Source organism: Xenopus laevis, chromosome 3L (assembly GCF_017654675.1).
Source record: "Xenopus laevis strain J_2021 chromosome 3L, Xenopus_laevis_v10.1, whole genome shotgun sequence".
Taxonomy (NCBI): Eukaryota; Metazoa; Chordata; class Amphibia; order Anura; family Pipidae; genus Xenopus; species Xenopus laevis.
Genome location: NC_054375.1, coordinates 51363513 through 51384869, shown reverse-complemented (window position 1 = coordinate 51384869; position 21357 = coordinate 51363513). Strand labels below are relative to the sequence as shown.

Below are 21357 nucleotides of genomic sequence, written 5' to 3'. Positions count from 1 at the left end.
CATTCCCTGTGACAGGTTAATGAGTATGAATTGTTACATGTGATTACTTCGGAGGCTCTCAATGGCTGCCAACTCAGCCAGACCAAACAAAAGGCAAAGCAGAAAGTCATACTCCCAGCTGTTCCAGTTTAGGGCAGTCACAAATTGCAGAATCTAAAATTATTTTTACAGAAATGGTCTGGGTTTCAGGTGTTTAATGCTGTATCTAAGCACAAAAAGCTTTGATGTAGGACATATCAGGGTTATGGTCTATTTTCTTTAACCCTTAATTTATGTAATTTTTAGATGTAAGGTGTGCAGTTTATGTTTTGTTTCTGTGTGTGTTGAGCTAGCACCTAAGGCAAGCAATAGTCCTACACTAATGAGGTCAATCCCCATACTTGATGGAAATTCTGCCACAAGGCACGAAGAACACCTCACTTCTACTGGCACAGTGTGAGCCGCCCTCCATGGTGCCAGGGATGCATGAAACTGGGGGGGTGCATGAAACTGGAGGCTTTGTGTAGGAGAATGGAGTGCCGCCGAGCTCTTTACTAAAAGGGGCTACAAGGTAATACTGCGACAGATCTATAAGATCCTTCCTGCAAAGGCTAGGACATCCTGATCATAACTCTTGACATTGCACTGGGCTGGAATTAGTGCAGAGAAAGTTAATGATCCTTGCACTGCAACTACTAAAATAAAAAAAATCTGAATTTAATTAAATAAGAACAGTAATCATTGCCAGTTTCTAAAGAACCATTTCTTGTGGGGCTTATAACGACTTTAGGTGTATGTTGGTTTATGCATTTCACAACAAGCCTCTAAACAAAACATGCAGTATTATTAACAAGTACACAAAAGATAATACAATTCATTTTATTACTGCTCTCAGTGGCTTTCTGCTGATTGAAACAGTGGCATTTGTGCTGGAGCATTGTATAACGTAGAATATCTTGTTTCTGCTCGGTGCTGATGGACAGTGGCTGTTGACTCAATCGTAATCATTAGGGGCTGTAATTATATACATTTGACTGCTTTATGCACCTAGACATCTTGCTGAACTTCTGAGAAAGGCACATTTGTTTGGATGGTATTTTTGCACGAATAGCTCTAATAGATATAAGATATATATATTTTAAGGGTGAAAGACAGGCAGAATTGAAGACTTGCAGTGGTCACGGACGGTGCATGAGAAATCTTTATACACCGCCTTATAATATATATGAGTGTATAAAATATCTTCAACTCAGAAATGATGCCTTTCCATCCTAATTAACCTGGACTTTTCAACACAGCACAATGCCATGTCTGTAGGTGCATGGCCCAAGGTATTTCTCAGCCATGGTTAGGCCCGGATTTGTAGAAAGGCCACCAAGGCCTGGGCCTAGGGCGGCAGGATTTTAGGGGGTGGCATGCAGCCCAACCATGCCCACATTGGTTCAGAAATATTGGGAATGAGCAGGTGATACAATAGTTTTTTAAATCTCCCGTGCGCCAATCCCCATTGCTCCGGTCCCGATGGTGAAAATTTAAGCAAATAAAAGAGAGTGGATGGGGGCAATGAACGACCTCTAGCATAGGGGTGCCCGCTGTGTAAATCCAGCCCTGGCCATGGTTAGAAGAGATAAAAGTAGCTGAAACTCTTTCACCAGAACCCACTAGTAGTGATGTTACTGCTCTCCTATTAACTAACAATTAGTTTTTGAATTGTTTACTACAACTTAGAAAATGAAAGCAAATATCTGATTGGCTGTTACTGGCATCTGCACTGCACACCATCACATGTATGTGAGCCCATCTGTGTTTTGCCACTGGGAGCAACACAGCATCCTACTGGCTGAAGGGTCGTTGTCAGTTAAAACTGATTTACTATGGCAAATCAGGGAGCAGATTTACATAGCAGTTGCCCCTAGGCCCACTATTGTTCATCGCCCTGTCCCCTCCCTTTTTATTTTATATCTAATTTTCATCATCGAGACCAGAGCAATGGGAATTGTCGTGTAGGAAATTTTAAAAACTATCTTATCTCCTGCGCATCACCAGTTTTTATGAACCAATGTGGATGTGGTTGGGCAGCATGCCACCCCCTAAAATCCTGCCTCCCTAGGCCCAGGTCTTGGTGACCTCTCCACAAATCCGGGCCTGATTAAAATGATGTTTGCGTGTGATTCCTTTGGCACAGGTCTGCTGCTCCTATTGACACAACCCACTCTGGGAACCCTGGAATTACTGTCATGTTCAGTAGCTCCAGGGTCCCAATGAGTCAATAGGCACTTTTACCTAGCTCTACCTTCTATTGTTGTGTTTATAGTAGTCCTTTTAACACTAAACTAGGAGTACGGGTATGGGGTCCGATATCTGGAAACCTGTTATCCATAAAACTCAGAATTATGGTAAATCTGTCTCGCATAGACTCCATTTAATCCAACTAATCCATTTTTTTTTTAAATTCCTTATTCTCTGTATTAATAAACCAGTACTTTCTACTTGATCCAAACTAAGATATAAAAAAAATCCTTATTGGAAGCAAAACCAGCCTATTGGGTTTATTTAATGTGTACATGATTTTCTAGTAGACTTAAGGTATGAAGATCCAAATTAAGGAAAGATCTGTTATCCGGAAAGCCCCAGGTCCTGAGCATCCTGGATAACAGGTCCCATACCTGTACCTTCTATTACTGCTCCTCTTTTACTTATGTCTTTTTGTGAAAGATACATACTTGCCTCAGATGGCAGCACCCCGCAGGTTAGCAGGGGCAGCAAAAAGCCTCTGCTTAAAGAGACAAATTTCTTGATTTTCAAATTTGAAACTCGTCTCTTCTAGTGTGCAATTGCGCTCTCTCCACTAGTTATGTGCTCCTCTGACCCCCTTTCACCAAAGGAAAGATAAGCGCTGGGGGGCGGCATTGAAGGAGACAGAAACGCCCCTGACTGCAATTTGTTGTTGATTGCTATAAAGTAATTTATCCTTGGTTTTTTGTTTTTTTTTAAAAAAAGAGAAGATAACTGAAAGGTTATTGTACCTTTAAATTTGAAACCTGTCAGGGAGCTTTGCGTCCCATTAAATTGTCAGTTTCATTGTAGCAAATCAGCATCTATATTAATGTACTGATTGCATGACAGATTGATTACAAAATCTGCCTAAGCACTAATCAACATAACTAATGCTAATCTGTAGTTTCAGAGGCTGTTGCTAATTTTACCCAAGAAAGCCAAGTCAGAAATATCTGTCTCACACTTGCATGGTGCTTCCATTCTGAACACAATCATTTCCTACTCTGAACAATTTTTTCAATGAATACAGGTATTGCTTAATGAATACAAGGATAGAACAAAGATATATACATCTAGAGGGAATTTGTTATGTATCCCGTATTTGGGATTATACCACTGTGCATATTCTTGTCCGGAACCATTCATGGGAGTGCAACAATGGAAGTATAGTGACACAACACATGGAAGAAATGCAGGTATTCTGAGTAAAATAGAACGGTGCGGCCAGCTTTACATATGAATTTTACAGCACCATTTCTGGTGGAATATATATGAATTCTGCCTTTTTTTGTCACTACAAAAAAAACCCTCAAACCAAAGTAAAAACGTGTATTCAGATGTTAATAAAACTGCCACTATATGTAGAAAAAAAATAATGCAAAGTCTAAGTAAAAACAAGGATAGGCAATTATCTTATTTGTAAATGTAAAGTAAAACTATTGTTTCTGGGGCAGGAGACGAATATATATGACCAGTCAGAGGGCATTTTAACCAATCCCTGATGGATCAATGATTATCAGCCATGAAGGATAATTCAAGAACTGCAATTTTTCTTTTGCTGTTCTGATAATCGTAAATCATCAAAACATGATTCGCCCTTTAGTGAATCTGCCCCCATGGGAGATAGTCTTCCCATAATCCAAAGCTTTCTGGTTAACAGGTGTACAGATAAGAGATCCCATACCTGCAGAAATACTCTGTTTGTTTATTATGTTTATTCTTTAGTACTGCTGGCATGGTACGCAACTCTTTATTTATTATTAATTAATTTAATTCATGTTAGTCCCTGCCCAAGTGGAGCTTACAGTCTAAAGGGGGGATGTAATATGTTTCACTAGTGCAAAAAACCTGCACAAAGACGACTGAGAACATTAAGGACCATGTTTGCGTTCCTTTTTGACTGATTAAAGACCTCAACGACTTCATCACAAAGTTTGAGAACAAATAGTTTTTCGCAGCAGATGTAATAAAATTTCACAATTGCAAAACTTTTTTTGCCACAAGATATTTAACAAAACTCCAGAGCAGGTGTTTACACTAAGGGGCACATTTACTAAGCTCGAGTGAAGGATTTGAATGAAAAAAACTTCGAATTTCAAAGTATTTTTTTGGGTACTTCGGCCATCGAATAGACTACTATGACCTTCGACTTCGATTCAAACGATTCAAACTAAAAATCGTTCGACTATTCAACCATTCGATAGTCGAAGTACTGTCTCTTTAAAAAAAACTTTGACTACATACTTCAGCAGTTTAAACCTACCGAGGTACAATGTTAGCCTATGGGGACCTTTCCCCTCAGTTTTCTAAGCTTTTTTTGATCGAAGAAAAATCCTTCGATCGATCGCTTAAAATTGTTCGAATCGTTCGATTCGAAGGATTTTATCGTTTGATCGAACGATTTTTATTCGATCGTAGGATTTGCGCTAAAATCCTTCGAATTCAATATTCGAATTTGAAGGATTTTACTTCGAGGGTTGAATTCGAGGGTTTATTAACCCTCGATATTCGACCCTTCGTAAATGTGCCCCTAAACCTTTGCTTAGTGAGACTGCACAGTGTGATATTTGCCAGCCACTGATATATCATTGCGATCAGTGCTAAACATTTGCAAAGCAGCCATTTTAAATAACCTGTGCCGCTTTTAATTACATTCCCACTAAGAATCCTATCACATTTAACAACTCACATAGCCACTAGGGTCAAGGAGGCAATTAACCAGCTTTAATGTTTATGGAGTGCTGGAGGAAATTGTATTAAACAGAGGAAAATTGCAATATCCTACAAAGTTGTCAAAGCATGCTTCAAACACTAAACTGATCATACATGAGCATGTCATATCCATAGGTAATAGTAACTCTACTTATCCTTCATTGCTGTAAAGGACCAACTTGGGAGCTGGAGTTGCCCCTCTTCCCACCACCAATAACTAGACACACCACTCATTGGTGATGCACCAGAGCATTGAGAGGCTGACCAACATTGTAGGCTACCAGTTTTTGCGGCTAAACTCTACAGATTTTGGATCCCCGGATGCCAATAAAGCTAAACATTCAAAACCTGAAATATAAAGAAACTCAGAACTGACACTGTGAATTATAATGTAACAAGTGTGATCTGCCATGAAAGTGTGAAAGATGAGCTATAAAAAGTGTATCCCCAAACCTTCCAGTGACAAGCTAACTGAAATAAAAGCCACCCAAGTAACACACAGCTCTGTCCAAACCTGCACCCATTACATTAATCAATAATAAAACTCCTAGCAGTGAGACCGTTCCACCGGGTTCATTAATACTGGTGACTGCACAGACTTCCTTTCATTTGCCAAGTTACAATTATAGCAAAAATATGCATGTGACATGGACTCCACCGGAACATCTCAGCATTGTGAAATATCATCTTTTGGTCCCCAAGAAAAAGCAAACAGATCGCTCAAAATCCACTTTATTATAATAGAAGGTGGCAACACTATGCTAAAAACCATCTGACATTTAGGGGCACATTTACTATTGGTCGAATATCGAGGGTTAATTAAACCTCGATATTCGAGCGTCGAAGTAAAATCCTTCGACTTCGAATATCGAAGTCGAATGATTTACCGCTTTTCCTTTGTTCGTACGATCGAAGGAAAAAGGATTTTAATCCATCGATCGAACGATTTTCCTTCGATCCCAAATTGATAGGAAAGCCTATGGGGACCTTAGCCATAGGCTAACATTGGTGCTCGGTAGGTTTTAGGTGGTGAAGTAGGTGGTCGAAGTTTTTTTTAAAGAGACAGTACTTGGATTATCGAATAGTCTAAAGATTTTTAGTTCGAAACGTTCGATTCGTAGTCAAAGCCGTAGTCGAAGGTCGAAGTAGCCAATTTGATGGTCGAAGGAGCCAAAAAAATACTTCGAAATTCGAAGTATTTTTTATTCTAATCCTTCACTCGAGCTAAGTAAATGTGCCCCTTAATGATTTCCTTCCTTGGTTTTATAGTGTGCTTCTTCAGTTTCTGGCGACCAAAAAATAAAATCACAATCCTTTCCTAAATAAAAGGAGAGAAAAAAAACGGCATTGCGTTTGCAGCTTAATCAGTACAATTCTGCACCGCAGCAGGAGCATTTAATTTCAGTTTCATTATAGGTTAGGCTGGGCCTGACACCCTTGGGAAAGCACTTGTTCCTTGTTATTATTCTGTTTAAGTCCCTATTTCTGTTCTGTCACAGTTGTTATTTCTCTACCTTCTCTTCCTGTGTTGCAGTTAAAAACAGTTGTATGAAATCAGAGTACCTCCTCCTCCTGAAATATAACTTGAAGAGATGGAAAGAACTCTCTACTTAGATAAAGGAAATGTTGATAATCTGGTTAAACAAATACAATATTCACTCCTTAATAAAATAAAATGATAGGCAAAGGCTGTGTTATACCACCCAAAGTTTATGTAGACAAAAATTAAATTGCAATATAATGTATGTACCCTGCGAGCATTCCTTTTATCCAATCTGCTCACAATATACCTTAAATGGGTTGTTCAACTTTAAGTTAACTTTTAGTATGATGTAGTGATATTCTGAGACAATTTGCAAATGTTTTTTATTTTTTATAATTTAAAAAAAAAAAAAAAAAAATTATAATTTTTTTATTTATTTTTGTTTCTTATTTCTTTTTATTTTTGAGTTATTTAGCCTTTTATTTAGCAGCTCTGCAGTTTGCAATTTCGTCAATCTGATTGCTAAGGTCCAAAGTACCCTAGTAATTATGCACTGATTTGAATAAGAGACTGGAATATGACTAGAAAGATTAGTAATTACAAGTAGCAATAAAAATACATAGCATTAGTTTAAATTAGTAAATTTTAAAGCTGGAAAAAGGCAGAAGGCGGCAAATAATTAAAAAAAAAATGAAGACCAATTGAAAAGCTGCTTAGAATAACCCATTCTATAACATATTAAAAGTTAATCCAAAGGTGAACCACCCTTTAATGTCTCTCCCTTTATAAATATACTCATCCAGTCTAATAATGGACGTTTATTTTAATCTTAACAACAATGGATTTCCTGTTATCAAAATGATCAGTCAGTTAAGGCTTACAGATCTTGGCACCTTCGTGTGCAGATTGGGCATCATTCAGCATTGAGATTGATATAGACACAATAACTACAGATGTCAAAGTTTTAATTTTTTGGTTGTTGTGGGACAGCAGCCGCATTGTTCAGTCCAGTGCTGCCCTTTTCCTCTTCTATTTCCCATTCTTGCTTTTCATTGAGACAGTAAAGGCTTGCTGTTCTCTTAGCATTACACAATGTATAAATTTGACTTACACCTATTGAAATTACACATATTCAGCTACAAGCTGTGTTCACGCTTTTTTTGATACCCTACATACTGTACAAACACAATGATATGGTGAACTGCAAACCCGGGGAAGCATTAATGAAGGACGGTAACCTTCACAGTTGTGATTGCACTACTAGTATGGACAAGCCCAGACTTTCATAATACCTTATAAAATGCTAGACTGGCATCTTTGCCTGTGGCTCTTATCACAAAAAAGATTCAGTCATAAGAAAGCATTTCTGTATGCAATATTTAACATTCATGCAAAGAAAAAAAAAATATATGGAGTTTTGGTCAACTGTAGTTGTATGCAGACTTACATTAAATTGCTTTGTTAGCATCCCTAATTAATAAGAATCCAGGAAATCATCTAAGTAAATAAATGATCGGTTCAAGCTTCGTAGTTACATATGGAGGTTTGTTACTATTGCTATTTAGTATCTATCGATAGTACAGTCCTTACTACAGTCATTGTACAGGTATGAGACCTGTTATCCAGAATTCTTTTTTCCAGAAAAGGGGTCTTTCTGTAATTCGAATCTCCATGCCTTAATTATACTAGAAAATTAAATAAACCCAATAGGACTGTTTTGCCACCAATGTGGATTAATGCAGCTTAGTTACCATTAAGTACAATGTAGAAAGAAAAAGGAAAATATTTTTAAAAATGTGGCCTTCCCATAATTCTTGGATAAGGGTTTTCTTGATAACAGAACCCAGTTGAATCAATAGTCTCAGTGGCAGTTGAGTCAGATTTGCATCAAACATCATCAAGAACCTAAATCAAAATTATGTGAACATTTGCATTCATTTCTTTAAAATATTTTTAGTACTTTAATAGTTGTTTTTGCTTAGTTTGGGCTTAGTTATGGGCTTTTTATACTACTAGACTGGGTTATATTGGTTAATACTTGTGACCTAGCGTCAGCCTCTGTAACATAGTATCATAGTAAATTAGGTTGAAAAAAGACATATATATATATATATTGAGAAAGGCTTCAGTACAGAAGCCGAAACGTCGAAATAAATATTTGCTTTTTCTACACCTTTGAGAGTGCGGTTTTTGTACAATAATTGGTATATATATATATATATATATATATATATATATATATAGTGAATTAAGTACCCCCTTTTGTAAAATATAAGGATATTATAAGTTACCGAGGAGTTTCATGACCATATAAAAACATGTGTTTTTATACAGGTCATGGAACTCCGAGGTAACTTCTAATATCCTCATATTTTGCAACTGGGGGTACTTTATTTATTATAATACACAAATTTCAGTGAGTCATGTGACAGAAATGACATCGGAACTCACCGTTTATAACTGATGACATCAGAACTCACCATTTATAAGGATATAATTTACAGGATATTCACGGCTTTTGTGTATTATATATATATATATACACAAGGGAAAGTTGTGCTCACCACTAATTTTTAAAACCATTAGGCGGGGGTGCAATGAGGCTGTGACCACAAAATACATATAGACAAATACAGGAGTCCTCTGCACTTAACCCATTATCAATATATTTAAGACAGAGACATTTTGTGCATACTGCTACTGAAAAATGCCTTACCCTTTAAACAAAACAGGGATTGTTTGTCCATATATTGCAATATATTTAAGATGGCCAACTACATCAAAGTCATCCCATATCTGGCCAGTCCTACGCTTAATTTTCATCTGATTCATTAAGAATTCTATTGCATCATTATACATTTTACACAGGGACTAAGTTTTACCTGCAACTTACTTGTTTCTTTCAAAGAAAAACTCCCAAACATGGTTGCCCTTTTATTAGCCACCAGTGGGATCAACTGGCTCTACCCGGGAAGTAGCTGTATGCACAAAATGTCTCAATGTCTTAAATATATTGATAATGGGTTGAGTGCAGAGGAACTCTTGTATTTGTCTTTCTCAAAAAGCCATTCAACCCCTTCTTAAAGCTATCTAATGTATCAGCCTGTACAACTGATTCAAGGGAGAGAATTCCACATATTCACAGCTCTCACTGTAGAAAACCCCTTCCGAACAGTTCAACGGAACCTCCTTTCTTCTAATCGGAATGGGTACCCTCTGCAGTGCTTTCTGAGTGCATTGTATATTTCTAATAAGCACATTCTGATGGAAGCACAAGGAGCATTTTGTGGTTCTTGAAATCTGATGTGTTTAATCAGAGTTGTTAGTGAGGCTTCTGATCATTAGAGTTGAGGAGGGCAACAGCAGTCTTTTAGGGAACCAATCATTCAGCATTATGTTTTATTGCCATGGTAAGCAGTTTGCTGCTAATATATACGTATTCCTCCATGGATGATCCTGACATATATTTTCATGCCATTGACTAGTCAGTGTGCTTATCTTTTTTAAAGTCTAAAGTGTTTTTAATGTAGGGGTTTCGACCTTTATGACTTTCCAAAAATGCTTTCAGAACTGTATTCTCCTGATCATTTGCAGCTGTGTGCCTGGGAGGGCTGTACAATGTGAATGTGCTGTGATTTTAGTATGTTATAGAATGTCCTATTCCTATCTGCTTTGCAATTGGTCTTTATAGATTTTATTCTTTGAGTCACTTGCATTCCTCTTCTACCTTTTTCCAGTAGGGGTCCCCAGCAGGCAAAAAACTATTTCTCTGTGAGGCTACAATTATATTGTTATTGTTACTTTTTATTAATTATCTTCCTACTCAGCCCCCCGCTTACTGTATATGTATTCCAGTGGTATGACCCACTGCCTGGTTGCTGGGAAAAACAAGACCCTAGTAACCAGATAGCTGCTGAAATACCATTCTGGAGAGCTGCTGAACAAAAAAGTTACTGCTTTGTTTAATAAAAAAAAATGAAATGAGATACATTGGGATTTTAGTGAATAGCACCCTTAATGAATTGTGTAATGCCAGGCTGCAACACAGATTGCAGATGAATAAATAGAGCCTAGCATAGCAACAAATACAATGCTTTTGGGCAGCAGGTTTTCCTTATGCAAAGCAGAGACAGGTCGCCTTATGAATAGAGACAGAAAATTGCAGTGACTTGAAATGGAATTTTTCCCTTTAATTACATCCCATGCAGGCCTCTTCCTCATTGGCACTGATTAATTTCCGTCATGCCTTGATTTTGCAGTAAGGAGAAATTACATTTTTTTTTTAGTATTTTGTCCTTGACCTTGATCATGTGAAACAAGTCTCTTACTATAACTTCAGCTCTTGGCAGTGATCTTTCCAGTGCTAATATGGCACTTGTATAATAATATAAGCATTGCTGCAGTTCATTATTTATTCTAGTGCATGGTAATTAACTCTCTATCAAACTTCAATATAATGTTGTGATGCTTTTTCTCTAGGAGCTTATTTATCTTGAATAAAGTCCATCATGTCACTTCATTGTCTTTATGATTGGGTCTGGATTTAACAAAGCAAATGGGTATAGTTTGTTAGAAATGGGGTGTGCTCAGAGCATTTTAGGGACACCGATAAATGGATCAGAGCAGTCATCCCCTTTTTTTCAACATGAGTTCAATGAATAGGACATGTGTTGAACATACTTCATGGCCAATGTCTTACAGGTATACGATCCATTATCTTGGGATCTGGGGTTTCTGGCTATTACGTATTTAAAAAAACAAAAACTTCAAATGGGCAAATAACCTTATAATTGACTTTTATTTGCACTTAAGAATGATGTGGTTGAGCTTTTATATTTCTATTATTAGAAAGTTCCTTATTAGTTTCCTGCTGGGTAAATTTATTATTCTGCATAATGATGCATTGTTAAATTGTTATTCTGTTGTGTGATTGCCCCCTGATTGCCATAACAAGATATTTTTGAGAGAACTACTGAACACAATAGACATAACCCTAAAAAAGCAAGCATATGTTTGCTGCCAAACACAGCAATCCTTTTCTGTTAAAATAAGTTAGCAATGACCTGGAAGAAGTGTAAAATAAAAACATGTCACTACTTGTCACTTTGGATCTGTTATTTCTCTACTCTACGTGCAGCTATGGACTGTGTGGTGAGATGCTGTCCCATTCCTCTGTTTAATTGATTGGAAGTAAAGCCCCAGTGAAAGGAGAATTAGCTAAGTAATATCTGCAACTGTCAGACTGATGTCTGCCAGAGTTAGGGTCACATTAATTAGTGGTGATATGTTATTTAATGCTCTGCTTTCTTTCTCTTTGCAACGGAAACATCCAGTTCTAATAAACTTTATTTATGCAAGTAATTAATATTTGCTGCTGGCCCAGGATTTTTTCATTGTAGCACATATCACGATGTAAGAGTGCTTATTAATTAATTGGCAATGCCTATAGCTAATATGTCTGTGCACTGCATATGTACATCCATGCTTTTTTTAAAGAGCCAAATGAAACAGAAGAGAGCTCTCTTGTTGTCACCAGAGTAGAGTAGAAGAGTGGAGCAATGAAGAAATAAATGATCAGGACTCCCTCCCCTGGGTTTCTGCTTAATCAGGAAGTTCCTATAACTTGGGGTCTCTCGGAAACAAGGGCCTCATATGGTCTTCCATTACTAAATTACCTTTTAATATCGAATTATTGATTGGCTTGGGGTTTGATGAATTATAGGTGTTGATTTGATTGATTGGAGTTTCTCCTACTCCAGATGCAATAGGCTTACAGAAACAATTGGCAGATTCCCCTCCTCTTTTCTTCTACCAGGAACCAGTTGGGGAGCTTTGTATCTTTTGAATCAGGCAATGGGAGAAAGAAGATGGTCATTTTTGGAAGTAGGCAGTTGGTATTCTGGGAGATAAGCTCCTGGGATACAAATAATCAGTATGTGAAAAGCAGTCAGCCAATCAACTGTGCTACATAAGTGCCTTGCTTTTCTGCTGTGCCCCCAGGGAGTAATTTTCCTAAGTGATTTAATTGCTGAAGAACCTTAACTTGGTGACACTGCCTTCACCATAATTGTTTCGGAAGCACAACACAATATAGAACAGAACACTATTAATTATATATATATATATATATATAGGGAACTGTAAACCTTATAGTGGGATTATGTTTATAAAATAAAATGGACAAGTGGATTGGCTTTTGCAGGCATCCATCAGTAGATGAATTATCAGGGGAATAATGGACACGCAGCATGTTTGTGTGTAGCTCATCTTTTATATTAAAACAAAACCTGAATGATTAGTGACTCAATAGCAGGTTGAAAGTTCTATGGCAGTTGCTTTGTTTGGGCATTACTTGTGTAGGATATGTCAAAAGTAACCTCTGGTCGGGGGGAGAGAAATACTTCCCATCTGCCCAGATGTAGTGTGGCTCTTTTTCCTAAGTGTATACAGGGCGGGGAACACATGCTTCTGCCTATTTCAATACAATCTTTAGTCAGAGGTTGGATGTGCTAGAGGGCCTGGGGTGGAGGAAGGCTTCAGTACAGCAGAACTATTTGTACTTAAGGTAATCAACACCTTATGGGATGGGGACCCCATGAATGAGGTGAAGTAAGTAATAGGATAGCACTTGTAATAACACCCTGGGAGAGTTGCATTAGCTAGGAAGTGCAGTTTGGTGCTCCACCAAGGAGCAACCACCAACTAGTGTAGGGACCACAGCTGTATTGAAACTTAGGCTATTATATATCCCTAAGAGGTTTCCACTAGAGTGGATAAATCTCACTGATTCACTTATTATTGTACAAAGGATGTACCTTGTATTCTCTATTTAAATGTTCAATGAAATGATTGCTCATGGTTAAGAACCACTGGTGTCCAGTTAATCCAGGAGTTTCCCCTGGCACAGTACAGAGTCACAATTTAGCTGCATCACCCTTTCCAGTAATACTTTGGCAAGGGCTCTGCTGACTAAAAGGGTTATATCTAACATTTGTTCTGTGGGTAAAGCAGCTGTAGCAAAACATTTTACTTATACCCTCTTCTGTCATGTTTCACTAGTTATTACAGGTATGGATCAAGTACAATGTACTGTTTTATAGTTACAGAGAAAGGAAATCATTCTTAAAAAATGTGGATTATTTGGATAAAATGGAGTCTATGGGAAATGGCCATCCCATAATTTGAATAATGGGATTCCTGAAAACAGATCCCATACCTGTATTTGCTTTTTACATTTCTTGTGCCCTATAAAGGTGACTTGTTTCTGTACACAAACCTTTTCAGATACAAAAGAGCACAATGACTCCTGCAAAAAATAAATTTCATAGGGGAAAGTATGATGTATAGTTGTGCTACATTGTATATGCAACTGAAAAAATGCTTGTCAGTTTTATCATTTTAGATCCTTTTTTTAGATTAGTCGTCAAACTTGTCATGCAGAACAGACAGAAGGACAGCATATGGTTAACTCTCTATGTAGCAAACTCCCTTGGGAAGAATCTTTAGGAGGCACAAGAGATTCATCAGATCAGAGCATGTCCATCAGGAGCAATCATAATTCCTATGTAAATCTTCCCCTGACCAACAACTATTGCCTCTAAGTCAAATACCATAGTTGCGCCTATTGATAGCTGACTGCTAAGATCAATACTGCCTTTATTTTAGTAAAACTAATTTATAAACTGAGAAGCAAGAAAAAGAAATCCCCATAAGACCAATAAGCATTATGAATATATGTATTGAAAATTAGCCGGATAGGCACAGATTGGTGCATAGATCTATGCCTAGGATTCTTTCCTTTTATTTTCCAACACAAATTAATGTATCTTTCTGCTCTAACAAGGCAGTGTGACCTCAGAAATAAGCACAGAATAGCGCTGTTATTTGCGGCCTCAGCTATTTTCTTTTGTCAATGTTTTAAAAAAGTTTAAACTGTAATTCAGGGCACCCAAAATGCAGTGTGTAGAAATGAATTGTCATTGAACTGAAGTGAGTAGGGGTAGCATTAGAATTGATATTCATCTGTCTGTATTTTAATGCTTTAATTCCCCATTACTCTAAATTACCATCGGTGAGTTCCATCACAATAATTTAGATAGGGTGTCATAGGCGAAAAAATTGAATGTCATGGGCGAAAAAATTGAATATCATGGCTCCGGTACAATCTTCTTTCTCACTTCCCAAATGCTGGCAGATATTCAATGGCTATTTTATTAAGCTGCTATTTACGCTTTGTGCATCTGTATTTTACCAGCAGACTGCAGTGTATGACACTGGTCTTCAGCAAGTAAATAAAATCCATTTGTTTCTATGTAAATCAAAAACACAGGCAGTGCGAGACGGGAAATCAACACGTTATTAATAGTCTGTTGTCATAAGCAGAAAAAAATGTTAGTTGTATGTGTTTCAACGAAAGAGTCAATGTTTCAGGGTTAATAAACACTTTTTCGGGAGGGAGGGCACGTTGGAATTGCCCTCTCCCATTCACTACTTTTTAGGCAGCACCAGATTTTAGTAAATAAGCCTTAAAACACAGATTTTCGTAATGTATGAGAAACCTAGTTTAAAATGTCCATTTCATTTTCTATCACTGGTTTTACTCCCTTTGCTTGTAATTTGCTGCTGTACTACTGCATCAATATTATTAAATCACTGAGTGATGCGGGGATGGTAAATAGGTTCAGACATGAGATTTTATTTAAAAGTAACTTTTTAATAAACCATTTTCGATTACTGTATATACATGTCACTAATATTTTCCTTGTGATTTTCTTACAGTCAATTTTAATCATTTTGAAATTCTGCGAGCAATTGGAAAAGGCAGCTTTGGAAAGGTGAGTGCCCGTTTGATTTGGCTATAGATAGAAATATATGTGTTCAGTGTGATCAAAAAACTTTAGAACTTCAACATGGAACATGTTATTCAGAAGGCTTGAGACCTGGGGTTCTGGGTGTCTTTCCGTAATTTGGATTTCCATATCTTATGTCTACTAAAATATAATTTAAAACTTTAATCAAACCCAATAGGCTGGTTTTGCTTCCATTAAGGATTAATTATATCTTAAGATCAGGGTACTGTTTTATTATTACAGAGAATAAAGGAAATTAAGGAATTCTTTAATTATATTTTAGGATCTCTTAGAATCAAGTACAAGGTACTGTTTTATTATTACAGAGAAATTAAGGAATTCTTTGATTAAAATGGGAGATGGCCTTCCTGTAATCCAGAGCTGTCTGGATAATGGGTTTCCATATAACGGATCACGTACCTTTATATATAACTGCCCAGAATATAGTGTACCATATACAATACCTGATGTAACCAATATAATCCCATAAATATCCCATCAAGATGCCATTATGCTCAGCAAGGCAGAATTTCAGGAACCAGTGGTTGTAAGTTTTTGGGGAAGAACTAAAAATATGTATATAGGCTGCTCTCAAACATAAGACTCACAGTATTGTGTCTTTGTAAATTGTTGGGGTAAAATGTGTATTTAAAATAAAAACAATTAGAGAAGCGGTTATGGCGGAGCTCACCTCAATAATATTATATTATATAAATTATATTTATTTTACAACATCACTACTTGAACGTGTTAAGAAATAACAACACAAAATTTGCATGATGGGTGTTTTCATTTCAACATCTTTATTTTATCAAATTGATTATCTTTAAGATGCGGAAAAATAATAATGTAAACAAATTAAATAGATAAGACAGATAGACATGTTTATTGATATTAAATTCACTGTATGTATATATAACTTTGATTATGAACAATTATATGGGAATTCATGTAAAATTAACAAAAAATTTTTTTTAACTTTTTTATATAATTCATAAATTGTGAACACAAATCAAATCATTTTATTTACTATATACAATATAAGCACTTGCACTTTAACAATAGATTTTACGCATCTTGATGTATTTTCATGAATGTACACATTATTATTAATTAATTGCACTATTGCACTTTTAGTCTCGAAATGATATGCACTTTGACCTTATTTGATCCCATTTAAACACTGAGACACGTGATGTAATTGTAACCCTGAGGAAGTGTCGTTTACCTAGACACGAAACGCGTAGGTTTGCACAGCACACCCACTGAAATTGTAACTCCGCACTGTGTGTACTAATAAAGCCGAATGATATTAAACAATGGTATTCCTTCCGTTGAATGGCCGGCGCTGCTAGCGAGGAATCTATAGTGTAAAATGTGTATTTATCCCATGTGTTATTGCTTGCATTGTAGGTTTCAGATGTGGGGAATTACTTTTGTTTTGAAGGGATAGTGACTGGCCACATATGCATCAATTAAAGGGATTTAATTCTCACATTCAAGATGTTCTTTTTCAACCAATACAATTTTTTTAGTTTAAATAATAGTGTGTATGCACTAATAATATTGTGTATGCAGCCTTCTAAATCCATTATTCAATGGAAGTCCTTTAAGGCACGTATTTAATGCTTATTTTCTACTCGCAATTGACTCTATTTCTCCTACTTGGGTGCTATTCTCATATTAATACCACTAAGGGGCAGATTTATCAAGGGTCGAATTGCGAAGTGCAAAATACTTCAACATTCGACCATCGAATAGAATCCTCAGACATTCGAATTCGAAGATCGTACTCCGATCGTACTTCAAATCGTACGATTCGAACGATTTTCCTTTGAATATAAAAACATAGGCTAACATAACACTTCGGCAGGTTTAAGTTGGCGAAATATTGAAGTCGAAGTTTTTTTTAAAGAGACAGTACTTCGATTATCGAATGGTCAAATATTCAAACGATTTTTACTTCGAATTGAAGTCGAAGTAAATCCGAAGTCGTAGTATCCTATTCGATGGTCGAAGTATTAAAATTTACTTCAAAATTCAAATTTTTTGTACTTCGAAAATTCACTCGAACCTTAGTAAATCTGTCCCTAAGTATAGCAATTTACAAGTTCATTGTGATCTATAGAATGCTGATAACTTCTCCAGGCATCAGGTGACATTCCTTTTGGAAGGGTATGGTTATGAAGGTTATGAACAGTACTTTACTTCATCATTTTAAAAATTAGGGACAAATCTACTCACCTTTCTGGCTGGCGCAACCAGTCATTTTGCAACACCCTCTTAAGTGATGGATGTTAAAGGTACAAATAGAAGCTTATTTGTGTCTGCTTGTGGCAAAATGATCCTGTTTGAGCTCTTACAGTTGTAGTACCATTAATAATGTCAATTCATTAATCATACTATCTATTAAATGAAAGTCCATTATCCAGAAAGCCCCAATATATTGGAATGCCATTTTCTATAGAATTCTATTTAAGCACTTAATTCTTTATTTTTTCATGCTTTCCTTTTGTAGGTAGGCAGCAAAGAAAGCTAAAAAGCTAAATGGCTTTATTTTCAATAAGTCTGTTCTACTTTCAGGTCTGCATTGTTCAGAAAAATGATACAAAGAAGATGTATGCCATGAAATATATGAACAAACAGAAATGTGTGGAACGCAACGAGGTTCGAAATGTCTTTAAAGAACTGCAGATCATGCAAGGTCTGGAACATCCATTCCTAGTGAACCTATGGTGAGTCAGTGTGCAAGGAGGGAATAATTATTTCACGCGCTATGGTTTTAGAGTTGCTCAACAGAAAAATATGAAAGCCAGCAAGCTCATGGTATGTTCACAGCACAAGCTGTGGTTCTGAAACCGACGATTGCTGAACCTGTAAAAACAAGGGGAAAAGGGCTGTGAGGGATATTTATGAAATGTTTTTTTCAGTATCAGCAAAAAATAAATTGCAGTTGAATAGTGCATGCAACGTAAATGAAATATAAGTAAATCCTACACCAAACTTTCATTTTGAAGGCGCACAGCAGGCTCCAAAATGTGTCACTGCTTCTCTTAAATGTTATTAGAATCACCTAAAATAGGTAGTCATTTCCTAATTAAGCTGTAAGACACAGGCACATGGGGTGTCTTCTCTACTAAAATATTATAGTCCTAAACTGGGCCTTTGATAGGCAAAAACTGTCCATGATGTCTCCTCTTGTACCAGGTGCACCTGAAATGGTTCATTCGAAATCAGTATCTTGTACATGATGTTAGCTAAACTAACATAAATCAATACATATAGCAAAACAATCCAAGTTTTTTCAAGTGTCTGTGGTTTTTTAGAAGTCTTGAGATGTGCTGCTGCAAATAACAGAAATAACCCTTATCTGGAAAACCATGGATCCCAATAGATCCCATGATTTATTATGATGCCAGGAAGTGAATGTAAAACTGCCTTTAAATCTGGAACTTTTTTTATGTTCCTTGGTCTCTGACATTGTCATAAAATTATATGATTTACCATAAAAATACTTGGCAGCTGCAGATTTTGAAAATAAAATGTTATATGTATTAGTAAAGTGTTTCCAGAACCAGATACTAATATTATGAAAAGCCCTCTAAAATAAAAATTCTGGAAAAGCCCTTAAAGGGGATTCTAAAGTCAAAAATAAAATCCCATTTTTACTTTCTTTAATGAAAAAGAAACTATCTATAATATACTTAAATTAAAAAATGTGTACCGTTTTTATAAGAAAACTGACTGTATACAGTGAAATACCCCCTTCATTTACTGCTGTGGATAGGATTTGTCAGACGGTCGCTAACTGCTCTGCAGGGAAACAATCATACTTATGAACAGCAGGGGGAGCCCTCACCTTACTTCCCAGCCATACAGAACTCAAGCAGCTTTGTTTGTTTCCCTGTAGAGAAGTCGGCGACTGTGCATAGATTTGTATTGGATTTTATTTTTGCCTTTACATCCCCTTTACTCTTTCCAACTCCAGCTGCAGGGACAAAAATCATGGAGCCAGATTTAAACAGATAAACTGGGATTCTATTTGGAGGATTATTTTGCTGCAGCCACTGGTTCTGCAGAGTTGGAGAAAGTTTGTATTAAACAATACAAAAACTATAAAATCCACATTAGATTACATGACAACACAGGACCCAATACAGTCTCTATATTCTGATTATTAATCAATCTTGCTGTATCGGCTTCTGACAGATATTATTTGACTTGTGCTGTTTTGATCATTTATGATGATCCCTAAGCAGCCCAGACCACACTGAGCATGTGCACAGTCTTGGTCTTACAAAGATGTAGAACAAAGTTACAAGATGGTGACCCCCTGTGGCCAACTTTGAAAGCATAAATCATTTGTTTGATTAGGCTTGTGGTGCAGTAAGTTCCTGTTTATGATTAGTATACAAAATACAGCATTTCTAGCCTTATTCTATTTTAGACTTTACTTCCTCTTTAAAAAGTTTGACAGTTTGTATAAACAACAATAAAAATATATGGCTTAAACAAAATTGCGTTGAATTACAATCTGTATAGGCAACTCCAATGAATGGTGTGTTTTGGTTTCAATCTTTAGGCCTTGCCATAATTTTCCTATATACAAAAGAGGACTTATCCCCCTATCCCGTTGCACTGTAGAAAATTAGACACAATGTGTTACAGTAAAAAGCAATATTTAAATTAAATATTGCTTTTTACTGTAACACATTGTGTCTAATTTTCTACAGTGCAACGGGATAGGGGGATAAGTCCTCTTTTGTATATAGGATAATTGCTTTAAATGTGGTGGACACCCCTCCCCCCTTGCACTGATATATAATTGAATGCTGGCGCAACTGTGGATGTCTGCTTATTTTTAACCCGGCGTTCTAACCTTGCCATAATTTGCCTGCTGCATTTATCATGCAAAAAATATAATTTTGTCCTATTGCCTCTGCTGCCTCCCTGTGTGTTCAGTGGGAATCTGTTGCAACATACTGTTTGTTTTTAGACAATAAGTGTTTGCAAAGCCCAACTACTTGAATCAAATAACACCAGGCATCTTGACACCACATTTTAAACACTAATTATGTAGCAAAGCACACAAGAAATCTAAGAAAAGTATATTTGAACAGTGTTCTAAATGCCAACTGTGGCAAAGTGCCACCGTAAAGTCTGCCCATGGATCTTCAGCATTCTCGTGCCATTTAATAAAGATATGGAAGAACTGGCAAACAGCTGAAATTAAATGGAGCTGCAAATTGATTAAAAGTTTAAGATTTCCCTCGTACTGATCCAATGTTTTATTCAACCAAACTGACAGCTTCTTTCTCAGAGGGTGCCAGTATCTTGCAATCGTCAATTAGGGATGCAGGATTAATGCTCTGGAAGCCCCATTCATAATGCTGGGATGCAAGGTAGCATGTAGATCCTAATGGACTCACTTTATGTTCCTTTCTGGGGAAATGACCTTCTGCTTTATTCTAAGAAACAGTAGCTCATAATGAAATCAATAATGCGAATAATCTAATCTATGATAATCTACATTTTAAATGCAAAATGCCATCTGTTAGATTTAGTACCTGATGTTTTGCTTTTTTTTTTCTTTTTGTTTTTCCCTTTTTTATAGATTTTTTAAGTGCAATAAAAAAATTAGCATGCTTCTTAATTAATAGGGTAGCTCCTTTACAAAAACACGGGAATGTTTCCATCTAAAGTACTTTATAGTGTTGGGTAGTTGAATAGGGTTAAAAATTATGATGGTCATATAAGGATATTATTATGTATACTTTACATATGTTCTGGCAGATATCCCAAGTTTTATGAAGCTTATTTTTGTGTAGGTTTTAATAGAAGAGCCAATTTATAACATGCATTTAGAGAAATGTCTTTAAAGGGGGTTGTTCACCTTCAAATTTACTTTTAGTATGACGTAGAGAGTGTTATTCTGAGACAAGTTAATTGGTTTTCGTTCTTTTGTGTTTTTTAGCATTTTATTTAGCAGTTCTCCAGTTTGCAATTTAATTGTGGAGCCTTTATATGCCATGTACTTGGGAAACCATACGTACATTG

At 36.4% G+C, this 21357-nt stretch overlaps 1 protein-coding gene across 1 annotated transcript in view; it reads left to right on the top strand.

The window, feature by feature from the left end:
* The window catches only part of stk32a.L (serine/threonine kinase 32A L homeolog), a 76747-nt gene that overhangs the window by 12917 nt on the left and 42473 nt on the right, over nucleotides 1-21357 (top strand). Inside the window, exons 3-4 of the mRNA XM_018252186.2 lie at nucleotides 15230-15285; nucleotides 17884-18035. Of these exons, the coding sequence (XP_018107675.1) occupies nucleotides 15230-15285; nucleotides 17884-18035 (208 nt within the window). The remainder of the gene's footprint in view (nucleotides 1-15229; nucleotides 15286-17883; nucleotides 18036-21357) is intronic.